Below are 19,082 nucleotides of genomic sequence, written 5' to 3' on the forward strand. Positions count from 1 at the left end.
AAATTCCTGGATAACCATCTGCCAGAGATGGGGTGCTTTTGGGTTTTTTTTTTGGTGGTGGTGGTGAATAGAATGTTGGGTCTTGGAGCACTGGGTTGGAGTGGCATCTTTTCTGTGATTCTGTGACTGACTGGCACTCTTTGTAGGAACAGTGAAAGATTTGATCTGGACAAGGAGATTAGAGGCTACAGGTGTGTGAATGCACATGTCTTGACAGATTCAAGAAGTGGGCATTTTTTTTGCTTGAGACCCATGGATATTTCTTCATCTAAACAATGTTTACAAAGGTTTCTCAATTTATTACTTTTTAGCCATTTGTTGTGTTACGAAGCTCTAGATTCTTTTATCACTATGAACCTCCATGATGGAGAAAGTAATTTCTGGATATTTTAATGCTAGATTTTAAGAATAATGGGTTAGCATCAGTGTACTGTGATATTTCTGGTGTTAGCTATATACCAGAGTAACCTGGAATGTTTAAAGAAGAATTATAAATATATATCATCAAAGAGCATATGGAAGACAACATGGAGGGCATCAAATATTGAAATGGGTGTTACCTCATTCCATGTTCACGCAATGGAAAATTATTAACTCTGACAATGATCACCATTTGACACAGCAAGACAGATTTTCTCTCCTTTGTTTTTGAAAAACATACTTTATTGCAAACTGTTTTTTCTTCAAAAAGATGAAGGCAACGTATGGTTTAACAGATAAGAAACTATCTTTTCAAGATATCCACCATCACCCCTCCTTTCCATTGAAGAACCAAGGAGGAAATTAGAGGAGACCACAAGGGTACCATGTTGGTGGAAGCAGGGAGACAGTGTTTGCACTAGAGAAATCATGATGGCGATTAGTTGCAAGTTTGGGTGGTGTCGGAGAGCACGAGGGAGACGTTGACAATGGTTGGTTTACCCGTGTTCTTGTCTACGGTCTTCTGGGTTGTCTGGAGGGGCAATGCCTCATGTCCCACCACACAAGTGAAAGTGTCTCCGGAACTCCACTTCTGCTCATTGATGTTCAGTGTGCTGTAGGTATAGTAACGTTCGCGTGTCTTGGATTCGGGCATGGGATTACTAACGAAATATTCTGAAGGTCCCACCGGTTCATCATTCTGGAGCCATCTCACAAAGAAGTCATTTGGGTAGAAATCTTTCACTAGGCAAGTGATGGTGGCTGTTTCCCTCATAGCCAGTTGCTCTGATGGAGGGGGAAGGATGTAGACGGATGGAGGATAGTGGGTACCACCTGGGCAGTGAAAAGTAGGCAATGGAAAAATATCAAATGCACATTCATCATGATTTGGGAGGGTAAAGAATACTCAGGTTGGGTGTTTGCATAATGAACATCCTCCCTGACTTTTGTTTAACATATTGGGCAGTATGAATGAGATCCCCCTGCCCAGATTTGGCCCATTGTGTGAAGGAGAGTCAGAGTGTGTCTGTCCTCCTTACCTACCCAGCATGTCATTCCTGCCCAGAGACACCACCAGCCCTGGACCTTGGGGCCCAAGTTCTTGGCTCTGCTCTCATGGGAGGCTCCATCAGTGCTTTTACTTTTTAAAACAAAAAACAAAAAACAGCTACATTTTTACATTTTTTAAACATTTGAACTATGTGCTTGATTAATCGCATTAAATCCGGATATCAGCCACACAATTTTAGCGTCTGCAAGTTGGCTTATACTTGGGTAGGGAGCATTCAAATATTCCATCCCTGCATGTGCATATACAGCTGGTGTGTGTGTGTGTGTGTGTGTGTGTGTGTGTGTGTGTGTGTGTGAATCATCTGATCCATCCTTCTGATTTTCTGGCTCTTATAAGAGACAGGGATAAGATAAAAAGATTAATATCTAAATGCCTCACCAGAGGGTGTTAACTATAGGCCTGTGGCTAATATCCCCTTCCTGAACAAGGTGCGAGAGTGTGTAGTGGCAGACCAGCTCCAAGCACTCTTGGAAGAAACAGATTATCTAGATCCATTTCAATCAGGCGTCAAGCCTTCTTTTGGTCCCAAAACTGCTTTGGCCACCCTGGTGGGATGACCTGTGGGGGTGAGAGGGAGGGAGGGAGTGCAACCCTGTTAATTTTCTTGGACCTCTCCGTGGTTTTCAGTACCATTGGCCATGGTATCCTCTTGGATAGGCAGGCCGAGTTGGGTGTTGGAGGCACTGCTTGGAGGTGGTTCTGGTCCTACCTGAATGCTTTGTTTCCAAAAGGTGATGCTGGGAGGATTGCCGCTCAGCCCCTTGGCAGTTGTGCTTTAGGGTTCCACAGGGCTCCATTCTTTCCCCTATGCTCTTTAACATCTACAGGAAACTTCTGGGGGAGGTCATCTGGAGATTTGGCCTTTGGTGTCATCAGTATGTGGATGACAGTCAGTTTTACCTCTCCTTTTCATCAGATGCAGGTAAGACAGTGACAGTGACAGCTTGGATGCAGTAATGGAATGAGGGTGAAGGTCACCTTTTTTCCCCCCTAAACCAGGAATTCCCAACCTGTGGTACTCCAGATTTTGCTGAACTACAACCCTCATCACCCCCAGCCACAATAAATTGTAGCTGGGGAAGATGGGAGTTGTAGTTGAACGATGTCTGCAGTATCACAGGTTGGGAATCCATGTTCTAAACTAAAGAGCTCCTGATATTGTAGCCTTTCCTCACAAGGAAGGTGCTCGTGGCCCCTGATCATCTTGGTTGCCCTCTTCTGCATCCTTTCCAGTTCTATAATATTCTTTTTGAGATATGGTGACCACAAACACCACCAAAAATATTTGTATACTGCTTTTCAACAAAAGTTCCCCAAAGTGGTTTACATAGAGAAATAATAAACAAATAAGAAGGATCCCTGTCCCCAAAGGGCTCACAATTTAAAGTTTTCAGTCTGGTTCTCCAGGCTTTTTAACTGTTTAAATGTTTTAACTGTTAATTGGTTTTATGCTGTTTTTATAGTTTTGATTTTAACTGTTAATTGATTTTAATTTGTTTTTCTTTTGGTGTAAACCGCCCTGAGCCTTTTTTTGGAAGGGCGGTATATAAATCAATCAAACAATCAAACAAACAAACAATCAAACAAACAAACAAACAAACAAACAAACAAACAAACAAACAAACAAACAAAGGAACATGATAGACACCAGCAACAGTCACTGGAGGTACTGTGCTGGGGGTGGATAGGGCCAGTTGCTCTCCCCATGCTAAATAAAGAGAATCACCTTGTTAAAAAGGTGCCTCTTTGTCCAGTTAGCAGGGGTTATACACAGAACTATACACAGTACTGCAAGTGTGACCACACCATAAATCTGTATGAAGGCATTATAATTTTAGCAGTTTTATTTTCAACCCCCTTTCTAATGATCCCGATCATGCAATTTGCCCTTTTCACAGCTGCTGCATACTGAGTTGACACTTCCAATGAGCTGTCCATCATGACCCCAAGATCCCTCTCTTGGAAAGTCACTGACAGCTCAGACCTCATCAGTGTATATGTGAAGTTGGAGGGGTTTTTTTTTGCCGCAATGTCCATCACATTACACTTACTTACATTGAATCACATTTGCCATTTTGTTTCCCACTCACCCAGTTTGGAGGGATCATTCTGGAGCTGCTTACAATGGCCGCGTTCAGATGTAACACAAAACCAGAATTAAACGGGGCAATGGTTGGAATTCCAGTACATCCAAATGCATGAAACCATGGTTTCGGGCTGAAAGCGACTGATTGTGGTTTGCCTTGCCAAACTCCAATTTAAACCTTTGGTTTGCACAAATGTTCACCGTTGAGACCTCTGGTTTGGTCACCAAAGCGTTACGTCTGGACCTGGATACCACCCTAACTGTGGTTTCGTGCTGATTTTAATACCTCAAGCATCGAGGCAGAGGCTCGCCCAGGGACTTGGCTGGAGATACCCCTTGGGGATGTTTGCACTCCCTAGGCTCATTCATGAGCACAGCCCTTCACTAGGGTCAGCAGTGCTCCAGTAGGATTGCTCAGAAGTGACACTGGAACAGAAGAAGCATGCTGACCAGGCTCAAAAGAGCGCCAGGCCATGGGGACAACCCCTCATAACTCATGAGAAAGACCATCGGAGGGTGGGGGGAGATAAATGCCGAGCAAAAACTCTACTGATGCCTGACTGCAAAAAATCCCCTTCTCCCACAGACATCTCTCTCATGAGAGTAACAGGCCATTGGGGCTCTAAATCCAGCCAGCTGTTGCTCTATGGAGGTGACAGGTACCCTGGCAACTGCTCTTCCTGTCTTGGTGACTGCTGCCAAGTAGCTGTCAAAGCATGTCCCCTGGCAGCCCTTCTGCCCATGTGGACATGTGCACCCTTCCCTGTGTCCCCAAATTCCGACCATGCTCCCCCATGGTCGCTAGAAACCAGGGATCCCCTCTCCAGCTATTCCCTGCACTGGCAGAGCTGTATACGGTGCAATGCTGGACTGGACCCGGGAGTTTTGAAGGGGTTTATTTATTTATTTATTATTACATTTTATATCCCGCTCTTCCTCCAAGGAGCCCAGAGCGGTGTACTACATACTTAGGTTTCTCCTCACAACAACCCTGTGAAGTAGGTTAGGCCGAGAGAGAAGTGACTGGCCCAGAGTCACCCAGCAAGTAGTATGGTTGAATGGGGATTTGAACTCGGGTCTCCCTGGGCCTAGTCCAGCACTCTAACCACTACACCATGCTACACCATGCTGGGTTTAAAGGTTCATCCCAAACCCCAGTGTTTCCCCCCTCTGTATACGTGGTTGGGCTATGGCACATGAAGTGTTAAGATCTCCTTAGGGTGTTTGCAAGGCTTCATAGGGAATGGGTTTGCAGAGATTCTGATCTATATATATTTTTTTACCTTAGAGAGTTTAGTAGCCTCAACTCTCTAGGGGTTAGCTCAAATTGTGAGCACACAGTCTGTTGCGAGACCTCGGGGTTCTGGCCACATGTTTCTCCCCAGTAGACTGGCTCTCTCATGAGAGGGTAAGCCCACCAGCAGCTGAAGTTTGATTTGGTCTGCATGGACTGCTTTGTGTGCATGATCCTTTGCAACAGCATCCTAGGGCATGGCAGGACAGATTCCCCCCAGAAGCCTTCATTTACATATCCCTTCCTAATAAGTCATCGTGTTCCCTTCCCTTTCCAGACTAACAGGCAGATAGTGCCCCCTATCCCCTCCCCCAATCCTGCTTGTGCGGCACTATTTGGGTGCAGGGCTCTTTGGGGGGTGGCGGTGCCATTGCTATTAGAAGCAGCTCAGGCATGGCATGGCATTTAAAGGGCTTTTAATGCCCTTTCCCTGCCAAGGATGGGCCGAGCACTCTGAAAATGTATGGTTGCTCTCAGCATGCCCCCTTCGAGACAGTGGCCAAGTGCAGCCACTCCGCTGATGTGGTGATGCTTTGCTTACAGCCTGGCTGTGGAGCTTGCTGGGATAGGCCTCAATGGCCAAGCAGTTCCAGGAGAGCAGGGAGGGGCTCCCCTCTCCTGGAACTGGAAGTCGGCAGACCATGGTTTGACAAACGTATGCATCGCAATCTACAGTTTACAAGTGAAACTGCGGGTTTGTCAACTTCCAGTTTTGTGTTATGTCTGAACCTGGCCAAATGGTTTGGATTTCATTACCTTGAATAGTTTAGTGTCATCTGCAAATTTGGGACTGCTTACCCCAACTTCTAGATAATTATTTATGAATAAATTAAAAAGCACTAGTCTCAGTAGCGATAGGGGAAAGGGCTTGCTTTCCACCTCACTCTATCCCTCCTGCTAGTTATTCCCTGCTTTCCTTGCAAGCAAAGGAAAGGAGGTGGGGGAAGCAAACCCCTTACCTTTGCTTGACAGAGCCAGCGTGGTGTAGTGGTTAGAGTGCTGGACTAGGACCAGGGAGACCCAAGTTCAAATCCCCATTTAGCCATGAAACTAGCTGGGTGACTCTGGGCCAATCACTTCTCTCTCAGCCTAACCTACTTCACAGGGTTGTTGTGAGGAGAAACCTAAGTATGTAGTACAATGCTCTGGGCTTGTTGGAGGAAGAGCGGAATATAAATGTAATAATAATAATAATAATAATAAGAAGAAGAAGAAGAAGAAGAAGGAGATAAACACTGGGCAGGGGTGGGGAGGAGCCCAGCTCTCTAACCTGTTTGAATTAAATGGAAATAATGCTTCTTATCTGTGCATGCTAAGGCCGTATGTGCTTTCCTAATTTTTTTTTTAAAATTTACTTTTCTAAAGATGCAAAAGTCTGCATTTTTCTTGAAATCACCTACAGGCCTGTCCTAAAGGAAAGTGAGAATACAGTTTCTTTCCTACACTAGGATGTGGACTGAAGAAACTGCCCATGGATCCATATTAGTCCATAAGCAAGTGACCGATAGACCACAGCTAAGCAATGGAATAATTAATAAAATATGTTTGATTTGGATATAGAAACTTGATGTTCAGATTTCTTGTCGCTCACTCACTGGCTCTTTGTCAAGGCATGTTCTCTCAGTTTGGCCTACCTCATAATGAAGCTATTCCCATGATCAGTAGAAAGTGGGCTAAGAGAGCTCGCTTTCTACCGATCGTGGGAACCACCAGGTTTGTGGGCGAGCCTGATGTTTCCCTGGCAGCTAGCCCACTAATTCACTCTTCCCTTAAATGAGGTGAATGGATTGAGCGCTCCGTTAACCTCATTTTATTGCTCGTGTGGCACTGTGGTGCGTGGTGACACACGAGTAGACTCCCCACTGGGAGCCTGCAAGCAGCCTCCCGGGCTTGCGGGTCCCCCCAGAATGCCCCACGTACTTGTGCAGGGCATCCTGGGACATCAGCTCCGTGACGGAGCCGGTAGTTGCATGGGCAGCCAATCCAGCAACCCAGGGCTCCGGGCATGATTGTCTGCGTGGAGTAGGAGTACATCCTTGGGTATGCCAAATGACTAGGTTAGGATGGCATGAAATGACTCCCGTAATTCTTAATCTAATGACTGGGGTTTCCTTGACCTATTTTATGAGAAGTTGTAAAATAGGCACCTACCATTAATCTTCTTTAGGGATTTGATTTCAGAGGCAGGAAGCAAGCCTGGAAATGTAACTTTGCAATGGAAGGTATCCCCACGGTCCCAGTCATCTGCAAACACAGTGGTGGTTGCCTCAATGAACACCAGCTCCTTGTTTTCCTGCTCTGTGGCATCTCCAAGTACAGTCTGCAGTGGTTTATCATCAGATGTTTGTGTCCAGATGACCTCCAGGTCCTTCCGATCTTGGTAAAAGGGTATATTGGAGATTCTGCAGGTCAGCTTGGCCGATTTGGTCTGGTAAGTATCGGCAAAGGATGGAGGGATGACTTCCACAAGCACTGTTGGATCACAGGAGTCAGTTTCTGAGATATCATAGAGAGAATTGAGAACAATGTTCAGTTCCATGGTAAATCAGTACACATCGGCACCCTGAACTCTCCAGGTGTTGGTCTCCAAGCTCAGTAGAGAATTGTCCCTTGCCACTTGAGCATCCTGTCCAGAAGATGAGTTCTTGTAGAAAGGAGCTCTTTCTGTGTGTTCCACCACAGTGGAGCTCTCTTTCTTCAGCAACTTACCAAAGCCCAGACCTGTGAATCTCTTTGGGAAGCAATGTACAGATTCTCTGCTTGGGTTGGTTTTTGATGGCTAGGACATGATCACAGTGCTTCTCTGTATTAAACTGAGGTGTATGTCTTTGTGTGTCTGTTCTATGTACATCTGATGCAAGAAACTGGCACCAGTTGGGTCTGTCAGCTTCTCATTTGAATGTCTTGTTATACTCATATTTTCATGCATGGTGTGGAGAAAGTGGATAGAGAGAAATTCTTCTCTCTCTCTCACATCACACTAGAACCAGGGGTCATCCCATGAAATTGATTGCCAAGAAATCTAGGACCAACATACGGAAATACTTTCTCACACAACGCATAATCAACTTGTGGAATTCTCTGCCACAAGATGGGGTGACAGCTAACAACCTGGATGGCTTTAAGAAGGGTTTGGATAACTTCATGGAGGAGAGGTCTATCAACGGCTACTAGTCGGATGGCTATAGGCCACCTCCATCCTCAAAGGTAGGATGCCTCTGAGTACCAGTAGTAGGGGAGTAACAGCAGGAAGAGGGAATGCCCTCAACTCCTGCCTGTGGCTTCAAGCAACATCTGGTGGGCCACTGTGCAAAACAGGATGCTGGACTAGATGGGCCTTGGGCCTGATCCAGCAGGGCTATTCTTATGAACTTATGTTCACCTATTTCCCCCTCCCTTTACTTAATGATGCAAGTAGAGGAAAATAATTGGGGCTGCTGCAACATTATACAAATATATTGACCAAAGTTTCAGAAGTTTTTCATTTGAATTTGTAAAAACAGCATCCTAGAAGGATTTATAGGGGGGAAATAATTGTGGGGACTTAGATGTAAGACTATGCTTACAGACGCTCAGTTCTCTATTAGTCTTGCCTTCCCTCTGTTTTAATTTTAAAGATGTGTTCGATGTGTTATGCTTTACCAGAAGAGCGCAAGTCCTTTTTAACCACAGTGTTGGTTGAGTTGTGAGTTACAATGCATGTATAGGTTTCCAGCTGGCTCCAGTGTTCTTTACTGAGTGGCAGGTTGCAGCTCTTCTGGAACTTCCCATCACCGAGGACTACCAGAGATGAAGAGTCAGAGCTGCAGTTCAGAGCTTTTCCTTTGGAGCTCCACTGAATGTCAATATCTTTTGGATAGAAGCTGGTAGCCAGGCAGACAAGTTTCTGGCCTTCCCCTTCTTCTGGGATGTGGAATGTTGTAACTTGCGGGGAAGCTGGTTCCAGCAAATCTGAAATGGAAAGGTGGACCTTTGATTGCAAGAAAAGAACTGGTGCATGGAGAAGATGGCCTAGGAGTTAGACAAAATAGGGTAAATGACAGAGCTGGCAATGGATTAAGAGCTTTTGACATTATTCATTTACTTGTAAGTCAGAGCTTTGAGTTCCATTGCCTTTGGTAGGACTAGCTTCTGAGGGCTTATTTCCAAGTAAGGGCTTCATCATCAAATGATGAGATTAACTGGCAAATAACTATCCTTTCCAGGCAGCACAACCAAGTCATGATCATTGTGTGAACGATGATAATGCGTATAAGAGAATCAGCCTTAACTGTGCTGAGAATCGCATTTGAACAGTATGTTCCTATGAAGCCATCCTTCATGTGGCTTTAACATGGACTTGTGCTGCAGAAACTGAAACCCCATCCTGTTCTTGGCCACTGGAGCCTCTTCTAGCCCCCAGACTTACCATACAAGTTTGTTCTGATCTGCTTCATATCAGATAGGGATTCATGCCCCACCATGCAAGTATATAGGGCTCTGCTTTCCCATTCAGATGCTGGGATTTTCAGGATGCTTTGAGTGGTGAAGGTGAGGTTGCCATCTGTAGCCACTGGAGGCCCTGTGATATACTCAGAGACATCAACACTGCTGTTGTTCTTCTTCCACCTGATGAGTATTTCAGCTGGGGAGAATTCAGACACTTCACAGGCCAACCAAGCTATTGCTTGGGATGTAGGTTGCATCAGTTGCGTTGGTGATGGAAGGACCCAGGAGAGAGATGGAGCTTTTATGTGGCTGGGATCTGTATGGAAGGGGTGGAAATAGAAATGTTGGCCAGGATGGTTCTAAGTCAAAAGAGAGGCAGTAATGTTGGGCATGCAAGAAATCCCACGGTTCATCTACTGGGGACAGTCTTTAATTTGCATGAAAAAAACTGCAGACTACATGTCTGCTTAGAAGCCCTATCCCTTTCTTTCATGTGTGAGGACTAGAGTATGATGGTTAAATGATAAGGGAAAGCTTTTCCACAAAATGTTCTCTGTCTGTCTATTGGTAGAGAGATAAGGGCCTATATTTGTTTCTCCAAAGTCTTCTGTGGCAAGCTATGCATCAAGATGATTGCTGATCCCCCATGTCCTTTTCGATCTCCCCTTACCTTTTGTTTTTTGGATGCTCATCCTTGTGGTTGGGAAGAGCAAGCAGGGATGAGAAATTGTGCACTTGACTTTGATTCCAGAATCCCAGGCCTCTTTGGTGATGACCAACTGGCTTTGGAAACTCTGGGTCTGGTTTCCGTGGTTCTTGATGGTTCCTGCTGTAGCATCCTTGCTACGGTCATGGTCACCCACCATCCAGGTGACTGTGGCATGATCCAGCTCATATCCCACCACGTGGCAAGTCAAGATGGCCTCTCTTTGGGTGAACAGGCTCTCAAGGGGTGGCTTCAGGAGGTAGAGGCTGGGGGGTGGGATGCTGTCTTTGCAGGCTGGAGGGGAGCGAAAAACAAACATAGCTCGGTGAACAGAGCTGAGCCTTTGGAAGCAAAGGAAGAGATGGTGAAATAAAGAGCTTGGGGAGTGAAGAAAAGGGAATTGAAGAATGGAGGTCCTAACCTAAGAATGGAGGTCCTAACCTAAGACTTTGGAATGCTCTCCCAGTGGCCATTCGCTCCTCAGACTCCATCACAGTTTTTAGAAAGCTTCTTAAATCTTGGCTTCGCTCCTCAGACTCCATCACAGTTTTTAGAAAGCTTCTTAAATCTTGGCTTTTTACCCAGGCTTTAACATGACCGTTTCAATGCTGCTTCTATGTGTTTTTACTCTTGTGTCTATGTGTTTTTATGCTTGTATTTTATAGTTTTTAAATTAGATTTGTTTTATATTTTTAGCTTAATATTTTAATTGTAATTTTTATTGTATGTTTTTAACTTTTGTAAATTGCCTTGGTGTTGTTTTTAATGAAAGGCAGTATAGAAATTCAACAATAAATAAAAATAAATAAAACCTTGTCACGATCTGATTTACAAAACTCCACCCAGTATCCCATAGTGATAGTGAAACCAATCATGTCACCTTCCTGTGCAATTAGTCCTATATTAGTTAAGTGATCAGAATGCTAGTTTGTAAGCTCAAGAACTAGTATATGACCACAGTATGGACTGGAATTGTTTACTGGAGATGTTTCACTTCCTTTCAGTCTGGCTATCTTAGTTCCCACAGGAGTAAGACATAGCATAGGACAGCAGAGTAATAAACCAAAGGTATTCATTGAGGTCATTCACACAATCAAAGACAGTGAGGCTATTCTCACGGTCATACAAAATTGGGCTCAGGAGCCTAGACCGATTTTGTATGCCCATGAGAACCACCGGGCTCGCAGCTGAGCCTGGTCTAATGAAGGTGGGTCAACGCTAAACTACCCTCCCCTAAGCCCAGGTTAGTGGAGTGAGCGCTCTGCTAAACCTGGGCTTTTCGATCATGTGTTGCTGTGGCGTGGGTCTGCACCGTGGCAACTCACGAGTAGACCCCCGACTGGGAGGCTTAAAAGCAGCCTCCTGGCTCGGGGGTCTCTGCAGCATGCCCTGTGCACTCACGAAGGGCATGCTGGAGCTTCTGGGGGCCATACAGCCCCCAATCCCCCCAGCCCCCACCAGCTCCATTGGAGCAGGCAGTTGTGTGGGTGGCCGATCCAGCCACCCAGGGCTGCCTCCCTGCTTGTCTTCAGGGAGAGCTGGCTAAGCCCGCTCTCCCCACAAACCCCCTAGATGCGAGTCTCACTGATCGTGAGACTCGCCTCAGTGTTCTACCTAGGTTTGAGAGTGGTGTGTGCTCACATTTTTTAATTGTGTGGAAGCAAGGTAGGAGGAAAACCTGGGTAGAAGTAATTGTGTGGAACCTGGGTAGCTTCTCCTCCTACCTTACTTCCACACAATCAAAATTTGGGAGTACACACAGCTCTCAAACCTGAACACAGTTTTTGATTGTGCGAATGAGCTCATTTTATTTATTTATTCATTTATTACATTTCTACAGTGCCCAAAACTTGCATCTCTGATTTAGTGACAGTGAAGCTGGCAATGAAGAGAGAAAGACAGAGATCCCAGAGCAGGGATGGAAGATCACCTGTGCACTTGCTGATACTGCTTGTGTAGATCCTGTTTGTTTCAGACTGAGTCACCTTGCAGGTGTACTTCTGTCGTTTGTTCCAGTCCTCCAAGGGCACAGTCAGGTTGCTGCTGGTATAGAACTGGTCAGCTGTTGCCAGAGAGGTTTGTGGCTCCAGGGCACTTTGAGCCTCCCCACTAGTCTCCCAGGTGACTTGGATGTCCCCTGAGGAGTAGCCATAGATAGAACAGAGTAAAATGACATTGTCTGTATCTCCCAGGCCTAGGCTGGGACAGAGTGGGTCGTGGCTGAGAGTCAGTGTGAGGTCTGTGGGCATAATCCAGTCTATGGAGAGAGAAAGAAAAAGGGGGAAAGGAATGGTTATTTTTTAAAAACCAAATGTGTGTTTGAGTGTGTGTCTGTGTGTGTGTGTGGTTAATGTAAGATTCTCCACAGTAGTTGATTTAGAATGAAGTTTGTCATTTGAGGAAACAAATCACCTTGTGTTCTTTATCCTTCCTTCCTTCCCCTCTGCCCCTCCCTCCCATTAATCACCAACCAGACCACCCTTTATAGAACAACATTTTGCCTGCTAATCTCCCTTCTAAAGATAACAGGACTCTCTGTCATAGTTTCAAGTGAGTCCTTAAGAAATCCCATCTATAACAACACCCATGTGGAACTATGACAGAACTGAGTGTGCCCATATAACCCTATCTTCATTTGTTGGATTAATTTCCCAAGATAACCGACCGATTGAACTAACTGGGACACAGCCCAGACATAGTGCCTGCATAATAATAAGAGATGTATTGTCCCCCATCACCTTTCCTGGAGATGCTCTTGGCAACCCTTGAGCTAGTTCCCGGATGCACCACTTCACATGTGTTGCTCTGCACTTCTTGCCACTGAGAGAAGGGCATCTGGAAGTGGCTGCTGGCCCTGTATGTTCCCTCAGTCATCTTCTCTTCCGTGAATATGTAGTTCTTGTTTGGTGGGACACCCTTCCACTCGATGGTCACAGGTTGTGGCCTGTAGTTATAAGCAATGCATTTCAGCATCACCATTTTCTTCTCTCGATCTACTGACTGCAGGAGTTCAACGGTAGGTGCTTGAGGCTTGGGTGGTTCTGTGGAAACACTGTTGTTACAAATTGCCATAATAAAAGGGGGAGAGAGTAGCAACATTGGGTGGGCTAAGAAGACAACACATTACCTGGATTAAGCAAAAGGAATCCCTCAGTAGCAATAGCAAAAGAAATGAAGATCTTCTTCATGAGTCATCCAACCAGGGCCTTGTGTGTCTTCCCAAAGTAGGAAACAGAAGTAATGAATCCTTGCAGTGTTATAGGCATAATTCTGAGAGTGCCCAGAAAGTGTAGCCAGAAGCCAAGGAGAAGCTGCTGGACCCTGTAGTACCTTGTCTAGAATTGAGGTCCTCTGGGTAAAGAAACTAGAGTTGTGTCGAACAAGGAAGGATATATTCGTGATTGCTTTGATCTACAGAGAATACTCCCTTGGTTATTTCATCTGTGTGACAAGGTCAGAGAGAGTAAGGACTTTCTTAATGGTGTCTGAGAGTTTTGTTCCCCTGAGCTGTTTCGAAGCCGAAGTCTGAGCTGTTTCACCCATGCATGTATCTTATCCTTACCAGTAACTGATTCTCAGGTGAACTTTGGAAGTGCCTCCATTTAAAATCAAAGGAATGAGGGAAAACAAAATGAATGCTCTGTCTGCAGTGTTTGATTTTGATGGTTGTTTCCCACACATAGGTCATCATGAGCAGACTCATTTAAGTGAGGAAACTGAATGTGTGCAATTGCCCTCTCCTGCTCTCTTAGGAGTACAGAAAATCCCCTCTTTTTGTACTGTCTTCAAGAGGTGCAGTTAAGTTTTGCAGGCATTATTCTGCATATCTCACAACTAGGCCCTAGATCAAATGAACGAATGAACAGATAAAGCCATGTAAAAAGAAAAATCATTTGCAATCAGCATAATATTTCCCACAGAATGAGCTCTTCCTTCCTTCGATACATGTGGTCAGCGATACACTGATACAGCACTACAATGGTAAGAGCTTTCTACCAAAGAGAAATGAAGTGGTTTACTTCCTCCCCAACCTTGTAGAACTACTGATGTGATCTACTGCCATTTTGAAGGCCTCCATGATATAAGAAAACACCAGAAGATGAGAACTCATACCATTCATTTTAGCATCTACCTCAGAGGGTCCACTTACCCAGAGATACCCTTTCCATGGCAGTGATTGGGCTGTCAGAGGAAGAATGGTAGACCACACAGCTGTAGCTGCCTCCCCTCCTGACCGATTCATCTGTGCTTATTTTCAGAATGCTGTAAGTGTTGTATGCATTCCCAGCTTGTGTCACAGGCCCATTTACATACAATTCTTCACTCAGGAGTGCATTGTCCTTTTCCCACAAGACACTAATTTCCTCTGGGAGGAAGCCTCTAATATTGCAGACAAGAATCAGGGCAATGGTGCTCTTGGAAGTGTCCTCGGGGTAGGCTTGGGAAATGGTGATAGAGGGCCTGGTGGCACCTAAAGTGAAAAGGAAGAGGGTTACAGTCAAAGGAAATGTTTGTAGGAATAGCTAAACAGGACACAGAAGCTGAGATTATTATTTTGAATGAGGTGCCTCATGGAACTGGCTCTATCCACCCCCAGCACAGTACCTCCAGACAGTGACTGTTGCTGGTGTCTATCTTATGTTTCTTTTTAGATTGTTAGCCCTTTGGGGGACAGGGATCCATCTTATTTATTTATTATTTCTCTGTGTAAACCACCCTGAGCCATTTTTGGAAGGGCGGTATAGAAATTGAATGAATGAATGAATGAATGAATGTAGGCTCTAAAGAATGTCAACCCCCACCAACACACACTGCATTAAGGGAGGCGTATGAGAAATCATCATTTTGCTCTATGCTGTGCCAGTCCGCCCTCATTTGGAATACTGTGCTAGGTTCTGGACACTGCAGGTTAAGGAGGACATTGAGAAACATGAATAGGTTTAGAGGAGGGCAATGACAATGGTGAGGGGTATGGAAGCTTCTCTATGTCCTCCGAGGAATGGTTGAAGGAGCTGTTTAGCCTGCCGAAGTGAAGAGAGATATGATAGCCATCTCTACATATCTGGAATGCTGTCCATCATGAAGGGGAGGACTTGTTCTCTGTTCCTCCTGAGAGCAATACTCAAACTAATGGGCTAAAATGATCAGGAAGCAGATTTGGGCTAGACTTTAGGAGGAGTTTCCAAAATGGAAAATCTGTTTAACAGTGCAATAGTCTGCCTTGCACCATGCTGAGCAATCCTTCAGTGATGAGCAATCTATTCTTAACCCTTCGATTAAGAATAGATTAATATTCTACACAGTTTCCTGCGCTTTACTTTATTCAACAAAAGTGTTCTCAAAGCAGTTACACAGAAAAAGGACAATAAAGAGAGACTGGTTCCCTATAGGGATGTGCATGGAACTGGTTTTGCTGGTTCTGTTCGAATCTGATCCAGATTTGAACTGACCCGGCCTGGAAATGTCTCAGAAAATGTCTGAAGCTGGTCAATTCCTGGCTTCCATGTTGAAAATGGTCACCTGAGAGGAAGGAGAATTTGCTATGAGATATTACTTCTAGGAATGAGTCAAGTGTCTGTACTCACCTCTATCCCGTTGGATTGTTTCTGCTTTGGTGATTTCTCCATAGCAAGGTCCAGTTACTTTGCAGGTGAATGTGGTGCCCCTTCTCCACTGCTCCAGGGTTACTGGGTGAGTACTCATCATGCCCTGTGTCTTCATTGTTTGCTGAACCCCTGTGCTGCGCTGGCTCTCCACCTGCCAGTGGACTTGGGTGTACTCAAGGTGGGAGCCAACCACAGAGCAGGTGATTTTGGCTGAATTTTCAAGCAGGTCTCTGTATGATGGTTTGGTGATGGAGACAGTTGGTGGTTGTGTGGTGCTGTAGCAGGCTGGGAAAGAGATGGAGTGGGGAAGAGTTTGTCAGTATTTGAAACCCATTTTTTTTGTAGACAAGTGAGGGGAAACAATGGTATTTAGGCCAGAATCTTGTGCACTTACTTAGGAGTAGAGGCTGTTGAACACAGCAGAGTGGGTCTTGAGGTGGTTTGGTAATGGAGACAGTAGGTTGTCCCACTGAATGGTGACAGACTGGGGAGCATGCCAAGAGTTACGGACTAGAGAAGAGTTCATCAGTATCCGATGCAGACATTGTTCTTTAGGCAGTTATAAACTAGTGTATTTCAGCGACAATCTTACACATATTTTCTTGAGATCAAGGCTCCTTGAACACAGTCAGAATGACTTCTTAGTCATCATGGAAACAACTGGGCTCTAGGTTTTTTCTTCAGAAAATTGACTGACATCCAGACTAAGTTACTTAATAATAAGGATGTGCGAAATGAATGGAATGGAATGGTGTAGTGCACATAGGGTGCCAACCACCCTCAAACCCACAAGCCCATGGGGCACTGGGTTTTGTTGTTTCTGAGGTGTTCTGAGAGCAGATACTCTGGTAGCAAATGAGAGTGGACTCATTTGCTACCAGAGAATCTACTCTCAGAACACCACAGAAACAACAAAACCCAGTGCCCCATGGGCTTGTGGGTTTGAGGGTGGTTGGCATCCTATGTGCACTACACCACCACTCACTCTGGGCCACCTTGATGCCCCCAAAGCAGAGTTATGGGGCTGCTGAAATCCCCATTATTCCCTAAGGGGGGAAAGCTTAAAGATGCGCAAACTTCAGAAATTCTTTAAACACCACCCCTTTCACCAATTTATTTGAAATCTGGATGGTAGCAGGCACCCACTGGGGCACTACCACCTGACCCACTCTTCTGCCACCAAAATCCCCTTTCTGCCCCAAATACATGACAACTTCAAAACTCCTTAAAAAATCTCCCCTTTGCCCAATTCCTTTGATATAGGGGTGGTAGCTTCCTGGCATCCACTGGGCACTACCACCCACCACAACCTGCTCTGAGCCACCTTGGTGCCCCCCACATGGAGCTTTAAGTTTGCTGAAATCCCAATTATACCCTATGAGAAAAAGCTTAAAGACTCACCAACTTCAAAAATACTTTTAAAATCACCCCTTTGCCCAATCTGTTTGAAATTTGTGTGGTAGTTTCCACCCATTGGACACTACCACCCCCCACTCTTTTGGCCTAGGGACCATTTTTTAAAATTCAAATTGATTCGGATTCAGATTCGGAAAATTCAGGTACAAATTGAATCGGGGTGATTCGGGGGGGGGGTCTGATTCAGACCCAAAACAAATTGGGGTTGTTTTGATTTGTGTACAAATTGAAACAAAAAACTCAATCCATGCACACCTCTACTCAATAGTGCTACTTGGGAGTTACTCTACAGGACTACTTAATTTCAGTAAAACTGCCCAAGAACTGCAGTCTGGATGTCATCCTATTGTGAGGATATTATCTCTAAAACTTAAAGAAGTTTTATGATGAAATAATGCTAATGAAAATATCACAGAAAATGACAGCAAACAGTCACAAGGGATCACAATAAAATACTAGATGTAGGCTATATCTAGGAGCAATCTGAAGAAACCAGCTGGGCCGGGGGCAGAGTATCTGCATCTCTAGTTTCCCCCACCTGCCCACCGCCACTGCTTTCTTTGCCTGCCTGTCACTACTGTTTCCTCCCCCTGCCCACCCCACCACCATTTTCTCCCTCCTGCTGCCATGGCTGTTTTGTCCCCCCACCGCCACCGTTTTGTTTCCCACCTATTTGCTGGCTAAACAAAGGGAAATATGGTGGATGTATCCAGTGCAACAAAGAGATGCATGGGTTGTTTGCTGGAATGAGGCAAAATTAAATCATTCTGTCTTCACAATTAAAGCAATGAGTGGCACGTTTGTTCTGGATGTTATTGAATTAACCCCTAAACAGAACATGAATTAAACTGACCTTTTTTTCTGGGCCATGCAAATCACAGTTCAAACAGCTGATATAGTCACTTTGCTTTAAAGCAATCCACCCTGCTGGCTACCCACCATCCACTTATTTGAAAATGGAAGCTCTTACCTTGGCACCTGCTGGTGTTGGACATCAAGATGTTCTGGCTGCCCGGCGGGTGAGTCACTCGACACGTGTAGAGATCCCCTCTGTCCCAGCTCTCTTTGCTGATTCTCAGTTGGACTGAGCTGGAGTAACCGCTGCTCTTGTCTCCGGAGAGGATCACTCGTTTTTTATTTGGCTGTGCTTGTCCATTCACCAGCCATTCCACATCAGAATTCCAACGACTGGCACTCTGAAGGAAGCATGCCAGCTCTGGGCCGGTCTGCGTGGCCTGGACATTGCAGCCAGGTTGGAAGACATATATTTGGAGTGGCTCTTGACTTGTCCCAATGCAAGCTGAGAGTAAAAAGTGGAAACATTTGGTTGACAGCTGGGAGTAAACATTCATGGTCCTCTTTATGGGCATGACTACTTGGAGGCTCTTAGGGGTCCTGCTTGGTTTCTTGCCTGGCACCATGAGCCATTCAGGTCTTATGTGTAGTCTGCTTCCCTATCTCTCCCAATAGCAGATGCAAGTGTGTGTGGCAATTCCCAGTAGGGCAGGAACAGTGTTGATACACAGTCCTTTCCCTATATTGTGCTCACTTCCCCCCCATAACTGTTTCCTGCCAATCCCCCCCACATCCCACTCTCAAACTACCAGACCTACCATTTCATTCAGACCTACAGTTTATTCAGGGGGAATTCACAAAGTTTTTTTAAAAAGTCTTTTAAAAAAAAACTTTGGTCCTTGAAGTGGTGGTGGGGGTCTGCGGAGGTTCCCCCTCCCCCTGCTGGCCTCTGTTTGGCCGGTTCTTTGGCCCGTTCGGGCCCTGCAGAGCTCGGTGTGGTGGCCATTTTGGAAGCCACCACGCATGTGCAAATGGCCTCTGCGAGGCCTGGCATGACCCAGGGCCTCACAGAGGGCTTTTGCGCATGTGCGGTTGCATCCAAAATGGCCACGGCGCCAAACTACGGAGGCCTTGGGTCATGCCAGGCTTTGTAGAGGCCATTTGCGCATGTGTGGCGGCATCCAAAATGGCCACTGCACTGAGCTCCGCAGGCCCAAACGGGTTGAAGAACCAGCTGAACCGGCCAGAGGGGGTGATTA

General features: G+C 45.5%; 1 protein-coding gene across 1 annotated transcript in view; it reads right to left on the reverse strand.

The window, feature by feature from the left end:
* Window positions 1-641: 641 nt before the first annotated feature.
* The window catches only part of LOC128329543 (uncharacterized), a 471,544-nt gene continuing 453,103 nt past the window's right edge, over window positions 642-19,082 (reverse strand). The window contains exons 28-37 of the mRNA XM_053260948.1: window positions 17,999-18,328; window positions 15,592-15,897; window positions 14,157-14,477; window positions 12,745-13,047; window positions 11,937-12,263; window positions 9,971-10,300; window positions 9,281-9,616; window positions 8,515-8,823; window positions 7,024-7,368; window positions 642-1,254 (exon numbers count right to left, since the gene is read on the reverse strand). Coding sequence (XP_053116923.1) covers window positions 860-1,254; window positions 7,024-7,368; window positions 8,515-8,823; window positions 9,281-9,616; window positions 9,971-10,300; window positions 11,937-12,263; window positions 12,745-13,047; window positions 14,157-14,477; window positions 15,592-15,897; window positions 17,999-18,328 — 3,302 coding nt within the window. The 3' untranslated portion in view covers window positions 642-859. The remainder of the gene's footprint in view (window positions 1,255-7,023; window positions 7,369-8,514; window positions 8,824-9,280; window positions 9,617-9,970; window positions 10,301-11,936; window positions 12,264-12,744; window positions 13,048-14,156; window positions 14,478-15,591; window positions 15,898-17,998; window positions 18,329-19,082) is intronic.

Source organism: Hemicordylus capensis, chromosome 6 (genome assembly GCF_027244095.1).
Source record: "Hemicordylus capensis ecotype Gifberg chromosome 6, rHemCap1.1.pri, whole genome shotgun sequence".
Lineage (NCBI taxonomy): Eukaryota > Metazoa > Chordata > Lepidosauria > Squamata > Cordylidae > Hemicordylus > Hemicordylus capensis.